The sequence below is a fragment of the Sycon ciliatum genome, chromosome 13 (genome assembly GCF_964019385.1).
Source record: "Sycon ciliatum chromosome 13, ocSycCili1.1, whole genome shotgun sequence".
NCBI classification, from domain to species: Eukaryota; Metazoa; Porifera; class Calcarea; order Leucosolenida; family Sycettidae; genus Sycon; species Sycon ciliatum.
In genome coordinates this window covers 4,402,445-4,424,263 of record NC_088655.1, presented here as the reverse complement: position 1 = coordinate 4,424,263, position 21,819 = coordinate 4,402,445, and the positions used below count along the sequence as shown (strand labels likewise).

The following is a 21,819-nucleotide window of genomic DNA, read 5'->3' as shown; positions in this document are numbered from 1 at the left end:
TGCATGTGGGCGCAGTCAAACTTTCAGTGCTCGGCCAAATCTTGACCAAATTCAACAATCGAAGGGTCTAGATAGTAGAGAAAACTCTCAGCTATTGCCTTGAACAGGTCCGAAGTCTCTCCGATGAAGTTTGAGTGAGCGGCGAGCGATCGAACATTTCGATTTTTCGGCGCTGCGTGCTGCGAGTCAGCAGTGCGTGAAAAAAGGGATTTTCCCAGCTTCATGACAGGCGGCACGTGCCAGGACCGGCGCGAAGTCACGGCAAGATAAGCTTTTACTCCAAAACATTTGAACAGTTCCGAGCTAGATTCAGTGAAATGGCTACAGGAGACCGATTTCGTCTCAGATCTGGAGATGGACTCGCGTTTGGGGCGCGTTGTGGCGGACAATGAATAGTGCTCTTGGCGAGTTTGGGCTCATTGTATTTCTCTCATCAAGAGCTTTCCAACGAGCCCAGGATCTTCTAAATCGGTGAAGTAGAACCAAAGTTATGTTGGAAATGGAGTGCGCATTTTCTTGACTGCCACAAATTCTGCGGAAGCAAAACAGTTACGGACTCCAAAGGGTTTTAAAGAATGATCAAACATACCTAATGTCCACTATTCTATACGTAAAAAAAAGAAAGACATGAGAACGAGTTACCGTAATGCCGCGTATAAAAGCAGGTGCTTGCGGCCGAATACGCCAAGGTTCAAACCATGCTTCTATACAAGTTATGCTTCTATTCAAAACATGCTTCTATGTAAATATCATCAGTCTACACTGTGCAGTGCATACTGCAGAGAGAGGCTTCTATTCAAATCGTGCTTCTGTGTCACGGGGCGCTTCCAAAAAACCGGCTTCTATTCCAGTCATACTTCTACACAGGTCATGCTTTTATACGTGACACTACAGTGTGCAGCAACTATCTACGACTGTAACAAGATGATAAGCAGTCAGAAAGTGTGAAAATAGGGCACAAAACTGACAGACCACTGAGACGTGATTTCATAGTTCCTCTTGCCGTAAAATTCAGAAACTACACGCACAAATTCAGTCACTTTTGTATGAACTGTTGCTCGGAAAAATGTTGGTGGTGCAAGGAGAAGCTTGTCGTTTGGAGTGACAAGTGATCACCCCTGCTTTTCCTTGTCAGAGTCAACATTGCACTTCATTCTGCAGGGTAGGGAGCAGCGTTGGGAGTGGTGTTGGGAGTGTTGTTGGGAGAGGTGTTGGAGTAGAAATTTCTGACTAGACAACGCGGAGGGCGAGCTTTCCTGCGCAGGTATGAGTTTGGACGTATTTCAGCATGGTCGAGTGGAAACATTCAAAATTGTTTAGTTCAAGAAAATGGGGGACATGATGCGGGATATGTCCTCAGTACTAGAAGAGGTGTTCTATTATCTGCCGATGTATAGTGCTTGCTAATGGAGAACGTAGCTCGCTGTTTCACCGGGGCTTGTAATTTGGCTATTTTCAAGACGACCATGTGTGGTGTCAAGGGATGATGCCCTTGTCATCTGAGATGCTAATGTGGCTAAGCGGTGCAGCCCCAAGAACTATTCTAAGGAGAAGCAATGTTGGCTGGATGAGTTTTGTACGTACTTCCTCCGTTAACAAAAACTTCGTGCTGGATTTTGATGGATATGAAAACGCTTAGAACAGGTCCAGAACAGTTTGTATTGATTGCAAATCACTGGACGAAGGTTGTGCAGCCTATGTACAGCGTCTTTACAAGAGAAACTGTTGGTGGAATGAGCAGAGAGTCCAGTTGGCGTGGCTTTCGCTCGACTCATTTTTGACCATGCATCGCTGTCGTCATCTGCTGTGTGCGAGTCGTCATCGCTCTCTCGAGTCATTGTTCAGCTCCTTTCAGCCTTGCCTTGGCTTCTTTGATCACACACCGCTGAACTTGATGTCGCCGTCGTTCAAGTGGGTAGTTGGCTTTCAAGCGTGATCCGCTGTGGTGGAAATTACTCGTTTCCACCAGGGAGCAGTAACAATATTTTACGACTCCCTGGTTTCATCTCCACGCTCCAGAACTCCACGAAACGAGGAGTAAAGGTACAGCCAAGCTTATTCCATTTTCTCTGATGGATACACCTGCCAGCAGTGAACGGCAGCTGCTAGCAAGTCCGGTCGCCTTTCCTTAGCCACGAGACTCGCGTCGGACTGCAGACTTCTGAACGAATGCATGGCCATCAGCATTCGAATCTGGGCTTTGCGCAGGCTGAACAAGAACTAACGTACAGTACTGTACTGGAATTCATAACCATTTCATCGAGCTGTGCGATCGGAGCAGTTCCTAGTTCACTCACTCATTATGTGGGCTCGCTGCTCCATTCCATCGCTCTCTATCTCTCTCAAACTCAGTGCTAGAGTAGTAGAGAGGCCAAGCAGCGCATTATCCCCTCGGGGAAGTGGTATTTCAGCTCTGCTTGCCATGACAGTCATCACCTATGTTGCCAGAGTGCAACCATAGATTCCGCTCGGCTTGTTGTGAAAGGTCGCTTTCCTTGCATCGTACCTCTTTCATGGCATGCCAAGGAAGACCGAGAAAGTGATCGCGCCTCATCTCACGGTATTTTGTGCACAAACTAGTCCCTCAAAATCCATCACGAAGTTTTTGTTAACGAAGGAAGTAGCTTGTTCCGGTACGCTGTGGTGTGGTTCGTTTGCAGTCCCATGAATCATTTTATTTTTCGACCATTTTTGAGGTATGCCAATTTCAAGGTTCCTTCAGAAACTTGTTTGTGGGCTTTGCATAGTCAATCTACACCCCAAAGGACACTTAGGGCCGGGTTTCACTGCGGCTCCGCTGCTCCGCTGCTCGTCTTTCGCGGCTTGAAACGTCATCATTACCATAGTGACCGCGGCTCACCGCGAGCTTTTGCCACGATTCTTGACCAAAAACTGCGAGCCGCGGTCGCGGCTCGACCTGTTCCCCGTACTTTGCATTGTTTCGTACGCCAGAATTTTAAAATTCAACTTTTAATTCTTTGCGCAGGCCAGAACACGAGGATTTGTTTGATTTCGCGCGTGCACGCGCGCGCAGGCAGGTGAACATCATCAAAAAGTGTGGACCACGACCGCGGTACCGCGAATGGCGAGTGACAGTGGAACCGCGCTGCTCCGCTGCATGCAGCCAAGTGCCGCGGAGCAGCGGAGCTGCGGAGCCGCAGTGGAACCCGGCCCTTACCTGCAAAATTTCAGCGAAGTTGGAGAGATAGACTTGGACAAATTTTCTGGTTTTCTCAGACATGCTCTCATTTTGAACACTACACTTCCCATGATAACTAACAGTATGGCTAACACGACTGAGTTGAACTTTAGCGAGATAAGACTTCATGATGATACTTCCTGTGTTGAGGGAGAGTCCAGGAGTGTGACAGATGAACTGCTGCATCATTTCCTGGGGCTATCATGATCATGCCACAACTTTCAGAGCTATGTTTCAGTCATCATGAAAAACTGGTACTGTGAACTTGATTCCGCTTCATTTGAGCAGAGATAATTGAAATGAAGTCCCGAGAAACAAGAAATTGGGACCCAAAGTTCCCCTGTCATGGACCGTGACACATGACCTGCACTGTTCGATGTTAAACATTGCAACAATCACTGCATGTGGTGATGAATTGTACAATATTTACAGCTCACCCCAGCCCAGCTCACCCCAGCCCAGCTCACCCCAGCCGTCCTGACCGGCCCTTGCATCCCTTTGTGTCAGTGTTACTTCGAATGTCAACTAGGCTTTAGATCCATGCTTCAGTTTTGTTTCAATGGACCAAGTTTGATTGGTCATGCTCTTTTCATCTGTAATATTTTTCTGCATAAAACAGACACCTTCAAGACTAAACTTTGGGTCGTTGCCTGAGTAAAAGCAGTGTAACGACCAGCCAATTTTACGTATCACCCTGTACTCTGGAACACGACGTTGGCCAAACGTAAATAATGAATTCGGATGTGAAATAAATACTGTGGTAGGAAGAAGTGTGCCCTTCAAAGTCTATTTTGGCTATTGTTCCAAAGCAGAATCCTCTCCATTTGAAAAGAAGTGAAGCATATAAGAGAACAGCATCTACTTACTAATGCAGACCACCATCCTTGTTGAATTTTCATTCACTGTTTTAACATGGAGCATGCCGTGCTGGCCAACTTCAACAACTTGATTTTCAAAAATTGCCCAGAATTCTGAAAAACGATAGTGGACTGTCACCGGTTGCAAGAATTCGTACATGCACTTTGACTCATGGAACCAATGATTGTAGAAACTTCGTTTGCCGCAAAGTTCTGCAGCACGTTCTTTGTTTTGAGTGTACTTCGTGTTCTCAACCATAACCTCTGCCTGTATGTTTCCACATCTTGCATATAGCTTCACTGCAAGCAAAATAGAATAAAAAGAAAAAATTAATAATAATCAGTGACTAATTGACATACATACTTCTTTAGCACAAACTGTAAACCAAACACACCCAACTTCCTAATAGAGCCACGGCGAATAATGGGAAATATATGTGTCGTCTCGGGTTTGGTTGGTTGAGAACGAGCTGCCTCTTCTATCCTCGCCATGCCACACATCAAAACGAACTAGTCAAGTGTTTTTTCTCTAGAGCTAGAGAGAGAGAGAGCTTTTCATAGTTTACTTCAAGCGGCGATGGAAGAACTCAGAATGGAGAACTAACACTGACAACGAATGACTGACGACTGTCAACGAACGTCTGACAACTGATATGGCAAAAGGAAAACATAATAATTATTATTATCAGAAATTGGTGCCCTCGTCACCACAAAAAGTGGTGTACTCAGCACAAAAAGGTGCACGTGTCAGCAACAAAGCAGCGCAGCAGCATGTACGGGTCAGCAACACAGAGACACAAATACAGCAGCAGATACGACAAAGAGACAACACGTGCAGCCACATGTACACACAGAGACACAAATACAGAAGCAGCTACGACGAAGAGATAACACGTGCAGGCACATGTACAACATATGGGTTGTGATACAGAGATAAATAATGCTGAATGCACAGTCTAGACTCATACAAGTAGACGTTCAACCCAAAGCCACAAATGGACTAAGGCAGTTAACCCTTTCAGCCCTGACCGGAAAATCACCTCCCACTGGGCCAAAAATGGCAATTTTTGAAAATGCATATTCTGGTCCAAAATTGATTGGAGATGTTGGGCATAGACATATGCACTGTGAATCCAAAAAAAATTTGCAGGATTTCATTGTACGAGACTCATAACACCATATTTAGATATGCGACTTTTGGCGATTTTTCCTCAAAATTCATTCAATTTAGGCAATTGACGACAAAGATCAGACAAGCAATGGCAAGCAGTGCTATAACTGGTCAGTGTTGACTTCAGAATGGAGAAATGTCATATAACAAGCTTGATATGATCCTGGTGTTCTACGGCAACCTAGACTAGAGTACAGCAACTCGTTTTATACGGCGCTTGAATCATATGCGACTGCGCGATCCAGAATGGGTCTTTCTTTTTTCTTGGGCGCCTCGTAAAGCTTGAATCCTCCAGCAGCCCTACCTACTTCAAGACAAAACCATGTGATAGACAGTGAGGATGCCGAGTAACTGGAGTAGCAACCACAGCAACTGCATCGGCTATAATAGCAGCCGGTGCAGTGGCAGCGGTTGGCTCACTGTGCTCGGCGCATCCCAGGGTGAATCATCACTGGCCGCACGCGTACGTACGTACGCGGCACAGGTAAAGTCATATTGATAGAGAATGCAATACAGCTCGTTCTCTGATTTGGACACTCACTGGCAAGACAATCCAGCTACCAAAATAGTCTGAAGCATTCCCTAAACAGCCGAGTTCATACTGCGTACCGGTATACGTACGCATGAAAATTCAGGAAACAATCGGCTGTGCAATTTCTGATAGTGGTTCAAAATTGCACAATTGTTGACTATTCGGGATTATTCTGGATTCATATTAGATAGCAATCACCATCCTGTAGGTGCCTGGCTCTGTACTCAGCATACAATACTTACATGTATGCACATCTCTATTGTGATCTGCATGCACGTCTGACCAGTACACTTGATTTCAAATTCAAATATTTTCAAAAATCTGACCTTCAAATTTGATCGCAGTTTACTTGAGGAACTTCAGCAAACGGGCACACGACAGATAGCTCCTGCTCAGAACACCATGCCTAGGTGTCAGAGACTTCAGCATCGCTTTCCAAATCTCTTTGGTCTCCAGCATCCCCTGCGTCCGAGCCAGCTGCGATCTTTTGAATAGCAGCAAATTCGTAATCCTCAGAAAACGACTCCGACACAATTTCGCTGTCTCCAGAATCATCCTCAGAGTCATTACCCGCCTCACACTGCTTCACAGGACTCCTTCCATCGACACAGAGTAGTTGAGCTACTTACCTTGCCGAGAAACAGCAGGGCAAGATGACGAAAACGAACTTTGAGCAAAACAATTTATTTGAACGATATGCCAAAATACGCACTTCAAACTCGATGCTCGCGGCTGTTCTGCTGTGCAGACTGGCCACATAGGCTGCGTACACGTCGATCAGAATTCAGCCCACTGAGGAACAGTTCCAGGCCCCACTGATGTTGAGGCATCAGTACAAACGCGACGTACACCGAGGACGTATATATACGTCGTCAGTGGGGCAGGTGCACACGTCATGACGTATATATACGTCGACAGTGGTGAAAGGGTTAATTAAAATAGCTCAGTGGTTAGAGCATGGCTGGCTTCAAGCCAAGGTCCCTGGTTCGAGTCCTGGTGGTGACAGTCAATTTTTTTCTTCAAATGCAATACACATGACTGCACATTGTCATAGCAAACTAGGAAAACTCAAGTCGGTTTCCAATCAGACCAAGTCCCCGTTGCCCCCGCCGCCCACCGGCACTTCATTGTAATTGAATTTGTTATCAAGTTAAGTGAGCAAATAAAGATAGATGTCATACAAAGAGCTTCGAGTACCATCATGCTCACTGGCACTCACTGTGAGATCGTGCAGAGCGATAATTAATTTCAGGAGGCGTGGGTGGGAGGGAGAAATTGCAGAACAGGTGAATGAACACCGCAGCAGAGCAAGCAAGAGAAAGGGGCGATGGATGGATTTGTTCCTGCTTTTGATGGCTGTGGCCAACCAGGTGCATGCATGCCTTTTAGAGATCCTACTCTGGTTCTGCCCGTACTAGTAGTAGTAGAATCCTAAAGGACGTTTTGGCTCTTCGTTGAGCTCATTTAGTTATTACACATAGACACTCAGTGTCTTTCCACTCGGAAACAATTCTCCTCATACTTCAGTAAGAATCATTATCATTGTATCAGAGATACTTGAACTCGTGACTGTCCTCCAAGTAGTAATGATGAGGAAGCGTCTACATCACCACGGCTGGGGTAGATATTCCCACCAGCCGCACACGACGCAGAAAATGCTAGTGTCAGGATAAGGACATCGTGGAGGCGAATAGAGACATACCGTAGAAGTCTCCGGTAAACGAAAGCAATACGACAGGAAAAGAAGAAGACTGTATAACCATAAACGGGACAAGTCATGGCAGTAAGTATAGAACTAGAAAACGAATGGGAACAGGGTTGACTTGACATAGAACGTACATGTAACAATAAATCGTAGTGTTGTCTGACGGTAACACACAGTAGCAATAAATACTAGAAATGCATCGAAAGTGCAGCTGTCAAATCAGAGACAATGTACAGAGTGAAGACGCATGCAATATCTAACAATGCCCACCATCCGGGGTTTCCCGGGACAGTCCAGGGAATAGGGTGTTTGTCCCTGGGTCCAGGGATATCCTGTAAAAGTCCCGGGTTTTTGATGGAACTTTTCGATGTTTTTCTTATTTTTATGACTAGATCCATTTGTTGTGTTGTGCTTTTGTTTATAGTCGTTCAACCATTTTCTGTTCCCGGGAAAAATCGCGATTCCGTGGCCGGGTTTTTTCCCGTTTTTTTGCGATTCTTTAACCCTTTCAGTGCTAATGACGAGATATCTCGCTCTGTAAAGTGTACCTGAACGGCGGATGACGAGATATCTCGCTCCGCTGCCCACGCAATAGTACAAAGTGCATATATCACTGTACGAACTGTCGTAACTGTTGTCAACGACGGCCGATTTTCACACACGATAAACCGTTGTAAAGGTATTGAGCTCAGCTTTCCAGTGATATAATGTTCTTCGCGATAGGACTAGATTTAATGAGCGGTGACGACTAGAATTGCAAAAAGTCAAAAATACGCTTTTTGGCCATCTGTTCAAACTTTTTGGTCGTGACTCGCTTTTTTAAGGCATTTCCCTTTGCTACAGCGCATGCGTGTTGGACATCAAACAAATTGCTTGGATCTTAGCTTTGGACCGCAGTTTGAATCGTGAAGTTTCGTCTAGTTTGAGCGAGATGGCGAACAAAAATGTATTATGAAGTTGTTTAGTGATTCTGAGACATGCAAGGGCATCTTCTAGAGCACATGGAAGTGACGCTGGCATGCCTAAGGAGCTGGGAACTACCAGGGAGTCCTTGCTTGGCTCAGGCATTTCCAATGAGCTATAGATCATGGAAATCTATCAATGAAATCAAAAATTACGAAAGATTTTGCTCGGCAACGTTCATGCAGGGTCCAAAATGAAAGTACGCGCGCTGAAAGCTTAGGCGGCAGGGGGAAACTAGGCCAGCAGTGAAAGGGTTAAAAGACCGTGTTTTCCGCGATTTTCCCGCGATTTTTGAACTTTTTTGTTGCACTACACATACACACAGTGCACTGTTCGGTCAGCAACGTCTCATCGTGGCGGCTTTGTACTCAAATATGACGAGTGCTTACACCAGAGATTTGTAACTGACTGATTTCACTACATACTCACTGAATATTGCCTCATATCAACCGCAAACTTACCACATCAATAATATTCACCGCATATTTACCGCAAATTCACCGCAAATTATGCCATATTTAGGGGTCGTCCACAATTATCGAACTTTTTTCACGAAACGAAATAATTTCGTTATGGGGTGGGAGGGGGTTGACCAATTTTGTTTCAGAAAACATTGATACATGTGCATGCCCATAGGAGCAGTTACATACTTGCAACTTTTGTTGTATTATGCATGCATATGTCAAACTTTTTTTACGTTCTGAGGGGGAGGGAGGGAGGGGTTGGGTCTAAACTAAAATAATTTGTTTGGTGAAAAACGTTCGATATTTGCGGACGGCCCCTTACCCGCAAATTCTGGGATTTTTTCTGCGATTTCCCCCCGAACAACCATTGTAAGCACATACACAGCAGGTAGTAACACGTAGTGGATGCAGTGCAAGCGTTCGTGTCCACAAGTGCAACTCGTTCCAGAGTACAATTCTTCTTGCAGCTTGGCACTGGACTCCAGAGTTCATCCTCATGTTTCTCCTACATGTACCGGTATTTGTACTCGAAAGAGGAAGTCGTCAACTGTGACCCAGGCTGTATCGGTAGTCAACAGAAATTCATTTACTTGCTCAATGCAATGACATCCTTTTTTCTTGAGCAGCAGTCATAAAAATTCATCTCCTCATGATGGACGCGCTAAAAGGATTGGTGTCCGGAGAGATGGTCAAAATCAAGTCACCAGGTTGGCATGTATGCATGTGACCCATACGGTATTCATGTGAGTACGTCGCTTGGTTATGCTGCCAGCTACCGTATTTCCCCGATTATAAGTCGCACTTTTTTACACTAAAATTCAGGGTAAAAAGGGGATGCGACTTACAATCCAGCATGACTTACTACGAGGTGAATTGCTATTTCTGGACATTGTACATTTCTGGCCATTTCGAGTAAAATAATCTTTCGCCGCGTGTAGAGTCAAGTCAGTCAGGTTGATGAACTTTTTTCTTGTTGTAGTTGACAGCTGGGCTGTTGTAGTTTCTCCTCGTGTTGGTGCCTTGTTGATAGCCTTTTCTTGGGAGGCATTTCAACGAGTTTTGTGGTACTATGTCGCAAGAGAATTTTGAATTTTGAGTAAAATAAGAAGTAATGGACGAATCGTTGGCTTCCCCATGTGCACTCCACTTCAGATGCTGTATAGTCTTGGACCTGCTGGCTGGAAGTGTGGAGAGGCCAACTGCAGTCCACCAATAGAAAAAATAACAAAAATGGTGCAGTATAGGATGCCTATTGACGCTATTTTACTCTCATGTCCAGAATTCCATACACTGAATTTTAGGCCCAAAAATTGGCCTGTCGAAAACATCCTGCTATACAGTCTCTGGGATCACAGCATGAGCAATTGTCACATATTTGGAAAGATGAAGGATTAGGCCATACAATAGATACAAAAAGATATGAAAAATGTAAAACACACAGCCAGTGGGCCTCTATTTTATTTTCATGTCCAGAAATTGCTATTCACCTCGTACTGAAGCGAATATATTGTAACAATATTGCTCAAACCTGAAAACGGGGGTGCAACTTATAATCGAGTGTGACTTATAATCGGGGAAATACGGTATGCGCCTGGCGGTCGAGTGAAACCTTATCCTTGAAGTGGCTTTAATGAAGCCACACAGGCTTCCGTCTACCCAGTAAGAATTCTGAATGTTACTCTCCTTTACAAGCACCACACAGGACTTCTCTGTATGCATCAGGCGGGGTTCACAAACTGCCGGCACACGCCGGAAGAGGTTGCAAGAGGCCCACCGTTCACAACCCTAACAAGCACCGCACAGGACCTCTCTGTATGCATCACGCGGGGTTTGTTCATATTGTGAACTGCCATGACAAAATTGTTGACTGGTGCTGAGGCGAGTAAAACATTAGGGCATCGCTGCAGCCGGTCTAATCGCATTTGTTGCCACAACCGATTTTAGAATTCACTTGAAGAGCATGTGCAAAAACTGGTTCATTGAAATTTCTTGAGTCCTTGAGTATTGTATTGATGATGATGGTGATGAGTTTGAAGTTTGTTTTTATTTTTTCAAAAATTAGCTTCTTGTCTCTTGTTCAAGTACTAATAACAATCTAATTCACCTATTCATGTGGCAATAAGACCATCACAAACACAAAATACCCACGTCACTTTCTCCCACAGTTGAAATGTTGAAACTCACAAGTACAAACCACAGCATATCCACGTTTGGTTGTCCAGGTCACAGGCCATAACCAATGACTATTCTCTATCACGTAGCCTCTCTCATGATTGTTCACTGCCCACATGTATTGAGAAGAAATTCTCCAACGTAGTTGTAGAAGAAATTTCTTAAAACACTGGGTGTTTTGAGATATATCGAACATCTTTCCACCTTGATACTCGCATTTGATTTTTGCTGCTTTCCAAGTTAACTCATAGTGAGGAAAAGCAAATACATTGTATTTGGTACCAGTGCCATCCCAGCATTGAGTTTGCAGCTGAGCTGTACGGCAAAAAGTAAAGCAAGACAATACACCTACTCAGCACTTTAGCCCTGCAGAGTGCCACTGGTCAAATTACTTTACGAAATTTGCATTAGCCCAGGCTTACGGGTACACACCCAGGCCTGCGGGCGCACCTCCGCATACTCACATGTGCAGGCGCATGCGCATGCACACACACACACACACACACACACACACACACACACACACACACACACACACACACACACACACACACACACACATTCATGTGCACAAACATAATTGCAGACACTCCCAAGTCCCGTCTGTTCGTACAATGACATACCCACGTGCACACTCACAAGCAATTTATTTATTTTATTTATTTATTATAGCATCTCATAGCACAGTGAGAACACCGGTCAATACAAAGAGAGAGGGTGTTAGCCAACTACGGCAAGGAAGGGAGAAGGGGAGGAGAAGAAAAAGGAACCGGCATGGATAAGCAGTAATTGCAACAAAATGTGCGACAAGGCTCTTAAAAAGGCGGAGGGAGGAAAGGTCCTTAGCTTCTTGGGGAAGTGCCAGCCACGCAGAGTACGCAGTGAAAAAGGGAGAGTGAAGTAGAAAGGAGGACTTAGGTTTCGGAAGGGAAAGGGAGTTTCTCGTGCTACGGGAAGAGAACCAGTTGAAACAGTGGAGGTGAGGTGGACACAGATTGAGATTGAGAGAATGGATAAGGGTGACAAGATGTGAATTACGTCTCTTAGACAAAGGGGTAGTGTCAGCAAGGGCATAAAGGGTGGAAGATGGAAGCATGCGGGGTTTTCGGAGGAGGATTTTGAGAACTTTTTTGTGGTGAATTTCGAGCTTGGCAGCACGGGTTGTGGAAATTCCAGCCCAAGCAGTATCTGCATAATCAAAAATGGGGCGTAGGTAAGCTGAGTAAAAGAGGAGTTTACAAGAGATTGGGAGATGGTAACAGTGAGAAGAGAGGATTCCTAAAGATGAACTTGATCGTTTACATATGTAATCAATGTGGGGTTCCCATGAAAGACTAGAGTCAATGAAAATGCCAAGATGCTTATGGCTGGAGACTATGTCTATAGGCTGGGGGAAAGTGGGATGGAGGAGGGGCGGAACATCGGGCTGAGAAGGAAAGACCATGATTTTAGTTTTAGACAGATAACCGCCAAGACGACATCCAGGAAATTACTCTTTGAATCCCGTAAGCTAGGTTACTCATCAGGCCAGTGATGTAAGGAGATGCCCGTATGAGCGTTGTGTCGTCTGCAAACAGTGATGTGCCCGGGGCAGCTGCGGGCAGATCATTGACGTATAAAATAAAAAGAAGGGGGCCGAGGATGAACCCTGGGGAACTCCGGATAGTACTGTTGTGTCGGCCGAGGACGTCCCATGTACCGTGACGTACTGTGTTCGCCCAGTTAGGTAAGATGTCAGCCATAGCAGGGGATTGCCGTCTACAGTAAATGATCCACGAAGCTTGGCCAAAAGCCCCCGGTGCCAGACGGTATCGAAGGCCTTGGCAAGATCGAAAAAACAGATCCCGACTAGATCTCCAGCATCCCGATGTCGACACACTAATTGCACCAGGCGCGTCAGCTGGAGGGTGGTAGAATCGCCTCTGCGAAATCCGGACTGAGCTGAACTCAAACGTGACGAGACATGACAGTACAATTGGTCTTAGGAAACGCGTTCACAGAGTTTGGAAACACAGGACAGTAGAGATATCGGGCGGTAGTTTGATGCTTCGTGGCGGGACCCTTTCTTGTAGATCGGTATAACATTAGCTGTTTTCCATGCAGGGGGAAAACGACCAGTGCAGAATGATAGGTTGAAAATCAGACATAAGGGGTATGCTATTGAGGGCGCAAGGGACTTTAATACCAGATTAGTGATGCCGTCTGGGCCCGGCGCCTTGTCAGACGGGAGCTTTCAAATGTAACGTTGGATGGCAGCAGTCGTAGTAAAGACAGACGTGAGGCGGTCAACCTCACCCGACTCCTCGGCAATGGGGGGAATGGGTAGACACCGCATGGCCAGCAATTGAGGGCATCTGAGAGTTGTAATTTTTGCACTTCTCTGAGGTGTGATTTTTGCGTGCTGGACCAAGCATAATTGAAGCCTTCTGCCAAAAAAACTGAAGAAAATGGTTGTTGTTTGATCCTTTTGGTGTAATCTCTGTAGCTAGTCGAAGCTAGTTGCTGTTTGGAGCAGAAATTTCCCATTTCACAAGCAATGGAAAACGGTGTAGTGAAGTGGGAATTGTATAAGGAGTTGGAGGTGAGATATAACTATGTCTAGCCCTCGCGATTTACGCGATTTCATGCTCGCACACAGCATTTTTTTAAAGTTCAATATTCTAATGAAGCTGTACTTGATGCAGCTCATCCAAGGCCCTTCAGGCCTTTTTTCATGGAGAACACCGAAACAGGGTGGGTGGGAGGGACATAGTTATATCTCACCTCCAACTCCTTATACAATTCCCACTTCACTACACAATTTTCCATTGCTTGTGAAATGGGAAATTGCATGTCGGAGTTTCCGGTGAGATATAACTATGTCTTGTTTAAAGTCGGTTCCGCACCCTGAGCGGAAACAAGAAACTATCACACTGTCTACACAAGGACTTAGTGAAAGTTCTAGTAAAAGGTGCGTGGCAAGATAAACTAGGCTAGCATAATCAGCCCACACTATGCCAGGCACAGGCCACTGAATGACCATCACTGAGTACAGATGGAATGATCATAAAACGTACGCACGGGACGGCAAGTGGAGTAGATCATACCAAAATGGAATACAATTTAGCATTGTCAACTATGCAGAATTAATGGACAATGCAAACTCCAGAGTGGGAACACCTGGGAAAAACTGGTGCACCAGGCATATACAGGACCTTTGAAAAGAAAAAGGTCTGAGAAAAACCCAAATGTGTAGGAGAAAAGAAAACGGCGGACTGAAGCCGTGGACCCTATCGGCCGCAATCATGAGCGGCGGAATAACAGACTGTCACAGTGTCAGCCTAGGACAGTCGCACCGAAGGTAGTGCCCTCAGAAGGAGGAGGGTGAAACATCACGATAATAAAACCTCGGGAATGTAGAGGATTGCGCCTAGGCGGTGGCCCTGAGGATGTCGGGTGCAGAGGCTCCCTTCCGACAGGCAGCGGAGGTGGCCGCACTACGTGCGGAATGCGCCTTGAAAAACGATGGTGTCCACTCCAGCATCCGACATGGAAGTGAGGAGCTACTTCAGCGGCAACGGTGCTCGGTGAGACCGGCTTGTGGGGACGTTGGAGCGACAGCAGCAGAGGGTTGGCAGACGCGGCGGCAGCCGGCCGGAAACTCTCTCTCTGTGCGAGCAGAATACTGCCTTAGAGCATCCACACACAACGGAGGGTGCTGAGGGCAAGCAAGGAAGACAAACTGCTTGGCTGGATCACCGACGCGCTGATTCTGGATAAAAGTGGGAATCCCAAATGAAGTAGCATTGACAATAATGTCCATAAAACGAACATCGAGCTTCTGCAGCTCAGAGCAACGCTGGGCACCCGTCAGAGCCAGCAGCATAGTCAACCTGAGAGTCCGTTCTTTGAGAGACTCAGGTGTGAAGGACATGTTCCGGAACCGATCCAGGACTGCCTGTACATTCCACATGCTGCCATAGCACGGCTGAGAAGGACGGGACTGGTATGCACCGGGGAGCATATGAGACACCAGAGGATGCGGGCCAACCACAACGCCATCGATGGGAGGAAGCGTCATTGACATGGCTGACCGGTAACACCCTAACGTACGATACAGTCGACCCAGACGGAATTGGGAGGTCAGAAAATCGAGGACCTCTGAGAGAACACCCAGGGAATCAATTTGCCGTGTGGCACACCAATCACACCATGTGTTCCATGCCGACTGATACACACGTTCGGTGAGGGAACGCCATGACGCCAAGAGTAGGTTGGCAGTGTCGCCCGAAACTCCGCTGCGGCTGTTGCTAGCCCGGAGAGTATCCATGCGACCAGGGTGAGGTGAGCTGACTGTACCAACGGGTGGACTTGGTGATCTGGACCAGCGAACAAGACTGGAGAGGCTGACAGCACGCGCGGAATGTCCACCACTAGTGCCAAGAGAGCTGGAAACCAAGCCTGGCCGGGCCAAAGCGGAGTGACCATGACTATGGATGGGATCTCCTATGGAACAACCCTGGCCGGGCATTTGCCAATCAGATAGATTGGAGGGAAGGCATAGACTTGCAGGCAGGACCAGTCGAGACTGAAGGCACGCGGACTGCGTGCATATGGGCGCCAACTGACATACGTCTGCAGTCGAAATTTAGTGCGAGATGCAAATGCAGTGCAATGCAGGCACTCGGTCACATGATCTGATGATCCTGGAAAACTGACCTGTCGAGCATCCAGTCGCTGGCATTAGTGTGATGGCGAGAGGGATAATCGGCAACTGTATTCACTGCACCAGGTAGATATTGAGGAATCAAAGTGATATCTCTGAGCAGACACCACTCCCACAGCGTGGCAGCTATCCTGTCTAATGTCGGTGATGAACTGCTGCCAGTGCGGGGCAAACAGGGAACAGCCACACTTTAGTCGAGCTGCAGGAGAATACTGCCCCGGTATAGAGAAGGCGCTAGCGACTGGACAGCATACTGGGCTGTGAGCAGTTCCGGGACATTCATGTGAAGCTGCTTCTTGGCAGATGTCCATCAGCCGCCTGTGGTGACATTGGCACAATATGCACCGGGGCCCCACCCCGAACGGCCTGCACGGGATGCATCGGACTGGATGGCGAGGTCAGGTTCGGAAAGGCGTACAGGTCGCCCACTCCACAGCTGGAGATGCCGAATCCACTATTGAATCTCGACACGGCACTCATGACTGAGAGTAAGCTTGTAAGTGTAAAAGGGACCCTGCCGTAGGAACGTGTTCTTCAAACTCTGCAAGCGACGATACTTAAGTGATGCAGGAGCCACGGCAACTATGGTGGACACCATCATGCTCACAATTGACGCAATACCCCGAAGAGATACGGTGTGAGCAGCCAGCAGCGCGCACATTGTTGTTGAAGCGTGGATGCTTTTGTGTCTGGCAATGAGAACTCCATTGTGACGGAGTTGACCTGAATACCCAGGTAGTGTATCTGCCTGGTGGGAATCAGATACGACTGCGTCCAGTTGATGTCGAACCCAAGATCAATCAGCAGATGAAGAATGGTAGCAACAGGGCGAAACAGGTCGGACGTTATCCGTGCCATGATGAATATGCCGGCAAGGTAAATCACCAGTTGTAGGCCGAGCGAACGTACCATCTTCACTAAAGGGTGCAGAGCTAGTCTGGGTGAAGACTCTGGCCTCTGGGACCACTGCGCAAGCCAAACGGTAGACAGTTAAACTGGGAAATCTGTTGATACCACTGAAAACTGGAGAAACCGACGATCGAGCCGCTGGACTGGAGAATTAAGCATCTCTTAAGTCTATCCCGATCATCACATCCCCTAGCTGCAGGTGATCCGGCACTGTCTTCAAATGACTCCATCGCGAAGTGGTGATACTACAGACAGTTGTTCAGCGCTCGGAGGTTGATAATTGTGGGGGCCGGGGGTTGCCATTATTGAAATTATTTTTTTCTTTTTGTTTTTGTTTTGTCTTCTCACATTCGTCACTCTGTGAAATGTCACGAATGATAGCAAATTGCCGTGTACCACAAAGAGCCATTGGCAAAAAAAACCCAATGCATGGCTCGTAATTATTATCACCTCACTCAGGACCGCCGGATGCAGCGTTTGAGTGGTCCGGTAGTATCATGGTCGTTATACAGTTTGTGTAGGGTATGACGGGGACCGTAGGAAATACGTATCCGTGGCTGAAAAGTTGGTCCGGTAATAACCTGACCGGCTCCGGCGGCCTGTTATTAATCGCACATCACGGCAGTATGCTACAAGCACAATTGACAAACATTATCACCCGGCAACAGCAAACGGGTGCGCATCACAGGATTGGCCTGGCAACTTCAAACAGGCGCAATTGACAAACATGGTGCTCCGCTGGGCAACGTCAGCAGAAATGCACCAATACAAACACAGCCCCGGCATCAGCAAACGGGAATGCCGTTACAAATATGGTGCCCCGGTAAACTCAACGGAAGCGCACTAATATAAGGTGGCCTGGTAGCTTCAAACAGGCACAACTGACAAACGTGGTGCTCCGCTCGGCAACTTCAGTGTGAGTGCACCAATACAAACATGGCCCCGGCAACAGCGAACGGGAAAGCCGTTACAAACATGGTGCCCGGAAAACTCAACGGGAACGCACCAATGCAAGCCGGCCTGGCAACTGCAAACCGGCACAACTGACAAATGTAGTGCCCCGCTGGGCAACTTCAACGGGAATGCACCAATACAAACACGGCCCCGGCAACAGCAGACGGGAACGCCGTTTCAAACATGGTGCCTGGCCTGGCAACTTCAAACAGGCACAACTGACAAACGTGGTGCCCGGCTGGGCAACTTCAACGGGAATGCACAAATCCTGTGACAAACACGGCCACGGCAACAGCAAACGGAATCGCGGTTACAAATATGGTGCCCCGGCAAATTCCACGGGAACGAACCAAGCTGGCCTAGCAAATGGGTACACTGTTACAACATCAGACCATCACATCAAGATTCCGCTGCGGCAACAATGTATATGTAGCAGCAATACAGCAGACATGTGAGGTGGATGTGATTGGGACCGTTTGGCCCGCGTGCTACGCCGAGGTGGTGGCAAGTAACACTGTCCTGATGTGAGGACTCCGAGTCGGCACTAGCATCTGAGCTCTGACTAGAACTAGACTAGTCTAGAGAGTAGAGTAGTGCTCACCCTCATCTGAGTCGGAGTATGTCTTTGAATGAGAACAGTCCGACTCACACTCGGAGGCACTGGCAACAGTGTCCGCCGAACTAGTAGGCACTTAGGCCAAGCAGGTCGTGAGACCGTTCAGGCCGTTAGTGCTCGTCACATTTAAGGACGCACTATGGTGCCGACAAGGTGCCGGGCTGGAGCCACCAGCCACTCGTGCCCTGGCTTCGCCAGAAACATCACACGACCCAAAGTCACGGCGTGACTCGCGTGGACGCAAAACACTCAAAGCACCCGGCCCATCTTGGGGTGTCATCACACGCCCGCATCCACGGCTCAGGCACAGCACAGACACTATATCACTGATGTAGAGAACAAAATGGAGGAACACCTCTGGAGCATGGAAGCATGGGGGGGGGGGCTATATCCCGTACTGTTAGCGTTACATTGAATATGAACTAGGCTAGCACAGATATACTTCGTTCTTTTGATGGCGGCGGGTAGCATGGAACTAGACGTGTTCTTGGGATCCTCGGGCAACATTTGCTGCTCGTGGATGCCATAGTATTGGGTGCATCGAGGTTGCTTCTATGCTCACTGCTGTTTAGTAAGACAATTTTTTCTAACCATTTCACCGAAGAAGAAGGCAAGAGTATTTTGTGTTGGTTTGGACGCCTGGCTTCTCTTCACATAATATACAGTCATGTACTTCCACTAACCCTACAAGTGCACATGACTCATGAGCTGCTGAAGACAGTGACGGTACTGATCATGTACAATCATCATGTACATGTACATGCCGTGCACCGTTCATTCATGCTGACAAAAAAAAGTACACTACAGACGGTGTAGGGTGCCCGCAGTGTAGCCTGGGTGCACAGGGTGCATTTGCCCCGTCTCACTCGCGGCTCGGATCTTTGTGCAAGTCATCTATTGGCATATCCACAGCCATATAAACATTGGCAGTTAAAACTAAAAGACACCGAGTGCCGGTGGGACATTTCGCTACAGAGACATAACAAATGATTGGTTCGGCTATGTACCTGGCGGCTGGTTTTAACAGCAGACGTCATATATTACCCAAAATGATTATAACCTGATGATGGCACCCACTGTCAGTGTAGACTTATGGGAACGGGATTGCCAGCCCAAACACGTTCAAAACTCCTACTTCTATGGGTTGTTGCCTTACATCATGAACGCTAACTCAACTTACCCTCACAAACAATGGAAGCAGTTGTTGTCGTATGATACTCTCCATTAGCTTGCACAGCTCTTTCACCTTCTGTCCAGACGCTGGTTCTATTTCGTAATTCCATGAAATCCACCAGACAAGGAACACTTCCTGCACTTGGCAATGTGTGTCCAAGGTGTTGTTTGCATTGACGAGCAGCGTCATTGTATGCATTGAGTGTGTTATTTTGCCGCCAGATTGACTCTATAAAATATGTATTTGGCATACACTTGAGGCTGTAGCTGTCCACACCTGACTGGGTGGTGTCCTCATTCCGGTACCACACTGCAAATATACCAACATACATGTACATGTACATACTCATAAATACATAGAGAGAGAGAGAGAGAGAGAGAGAGAGAGAGAGAGAGAGAGAGAGAGAGAGAGAGAGAGAGAGAGAGAGAGATAGATAGATAGAGAGAGAGAGAGAGAGAGAGAGAGAGAGAGAGAGAGAGAGAGAGAGAGAGAGAGAGAGCGAGAGAGCGAGAGAGCGAGAGAGCGAGAGAGCGAGAGAGAGAGAGAGAGAGTGAGAGAGAGAGTGAGAGAGAGATAGAGATAGAGAGAGAGCGAGAGAGCGCGAGAGAGAGAGAGAGAGAGAGAGAGAGAGAGAGAGAGAGAGAGAGAGAGAGAGAGAGAGAGAGAGAGAGAGAGAGAGAGAGAGAGAGAGAGAGAGAGAGAGAGAGAGAGAGAGAGAGAGAGAGAGAGAGAGAGAGAGAGAGAGAGAGAGAGAGAGAGAGAGAGAGAGGGGAGGTGTTTACTTATATCACTCTGAAGTGTGGATGCACATTTTGGAGCTCCGAGCAACTCTTCAGGGTGCCTGTAGTTTATAGTGTCTAGTAAATTTGTATCATATTGCCCCGAGGACATGGACGGTGCTGGGGGCTCGGTGCCGTCATGGAGGAGTCTCTCCTGACAGCAGTTGCGGGAGACATCTGCCACATTCCATTGTCCGCCTTGCGCCCAAACCGTCGATATTGCGGACACCCTGGAGGATTTCGGCTCTGCTGACCTTCAAACTGCTAAGTGGAAACCGTGCATGTATCATGCACACACACGTACACACACCATTTGACCATTTGACGCCCATCGCTGGAGGCGATGATAGCAATGCTACAGCAGAAGCCATGGCAACTTGTGCTGGGATTGCAAGGCTGAAGAATCGACCGCCACTATTCAGCCTGGTCTACACCACACAGCTATGAAGTGTCTTTTTTTCTGGCCAGTACTTTTTGGTCTTTTTCATCGTTTTTGCCGCATGCACATCACATCACATACTCCGGCATGCACTGGCTGTTGGTAACCACCCCCACCCAGGAGAATGTAAGAAAAGTCAGGAGGAGTCTGAGGAAGAGAAGAAAGACATGTGTGACCGTATTCGCCGGGAATCGAACCCACAACCTCTCGATTGGAAATCGCTGCACATACCACTGCACCTTATGGGACACACATACACACACACACACACACACACACACACACACACACACACACACACATAATTTGCCAAGTCTATACTTACTAGCAGGCCGGCTGCACATTGCCTGTCTTTTTGATTTACAACTATATTCTTGAGGTGCATCTGTACCATGAATAGAGAAGCATTCTTGACTTTCTTGACCATTGTACCTAACCCAGTAAGAACTGGGGTCATTAGCAAGATCAATAGTTTCGTGTAGAGCTGACACCGAATTCCCTATAGCATTGTAGAAATATATGCCTGAACCACCAGAAAGAGTATCGCAGCGCCAAATAGCACCAGAGTAAGCATACGGCCCAACTGGGACAACGAGATCAACTGGAAAAACCTTCACAGCAATGCCAAAGTCACCTATCGTCTTCCATCCTGCAATGCAGAGAAAACATAGAAGAAATTTTACATTTACTCACCTGGTGAGAATTTGGTTAGATGCCAAAATCAAGCAAAATTTTCGCTTATCTTTACACATTTTACTGATGCATTCCAGGTTCTCAGAACGGCTTATAGCGTATCAGAATGAGTTGAGGAGTCATTGAACATCAGAAAAAAACTATCCACGTTGAAAATGTAGAAGTGGTCCGTTGTCAACAGCCGACACAGCACTTGTTGTCGGGTAGTACTTCGCACTATCCAGAAGCGCAATATTTCGTATCGACACTTTTTCACGCGCTTCACCTCCTTCATGAGTACGATCGGTTTGGGTTTCTTACCAGCTGAAGCTGGGGTTTTTTGTGAGCACCTCTGCTACCAATGTGCCAGTGGTTTCTACAATTTTTGGTAACTGCTTCTCTCCAGGACGCCTTTGGACGAGCCAGATATTCAGCACAAAACGTGCTCCATCCTATCGCCAGGGTAATAGACCCTTTGCACAATATCGGTCACGTGATTTGAGACGGG

At 47.1% G+C, this 21,819-nt stretch overlaps 2 protein-coding genes across 2 annotated transcripts in view; both read right to left on the bottom strand.

Annotated features, from left to right (window-relative positions):
- LOC135829787 (neurogenic locus notch homolog protein 1-like) overlaps positions 1-11,248 on the bottom strand; it is a 92,572-nt gene extending 81,324 nt beyond the window's left edge. The window contains exons 1-2 of the mRNA XM_065342170.1: positions 11,076-11,248; positions 4,066-4,356 (exon numbers count right to left, since the gene is read on the bottom strand). Of these exons, the coding sequence (XP_065198242.1) occupies positions 4,066-4,356; positions 11,076-11,181 (397 nt within the window). The 5' untranslated portion in view covers positions 11,182-11,248. The remainder of the gene's footprint in view (positions 1-4,065; positions 4,357-11,075) is intronic.
- A 6,111-nt stretch (positions 11,249-17,359) lies between these two features.
- The window catches only part of LOC135829070 (uncharacterized), a 44,412-nt gene continuing 39,952 nt past the window's right edge, over positions 17,360-21,819 (bottom strand). The window contains exons 7-9 of the mRNA XM_065341476.1: positions 20,965-21,288; positions 19,428-19,730; positions 17,360-17,415 (exon numbers count right to left, since the gene is read on the bottom strand). Of these exons, the coding sequence (XP_065197548.1) occupies positions 17,360-17,415; positions 19,428-19,730; positions 20,965-21,288 (683 nt within the window). The remainder of the gene's footprint in view (positions 17,416-19,427; positions 19,731-20,964; positions 21,289-21,819) is intronic.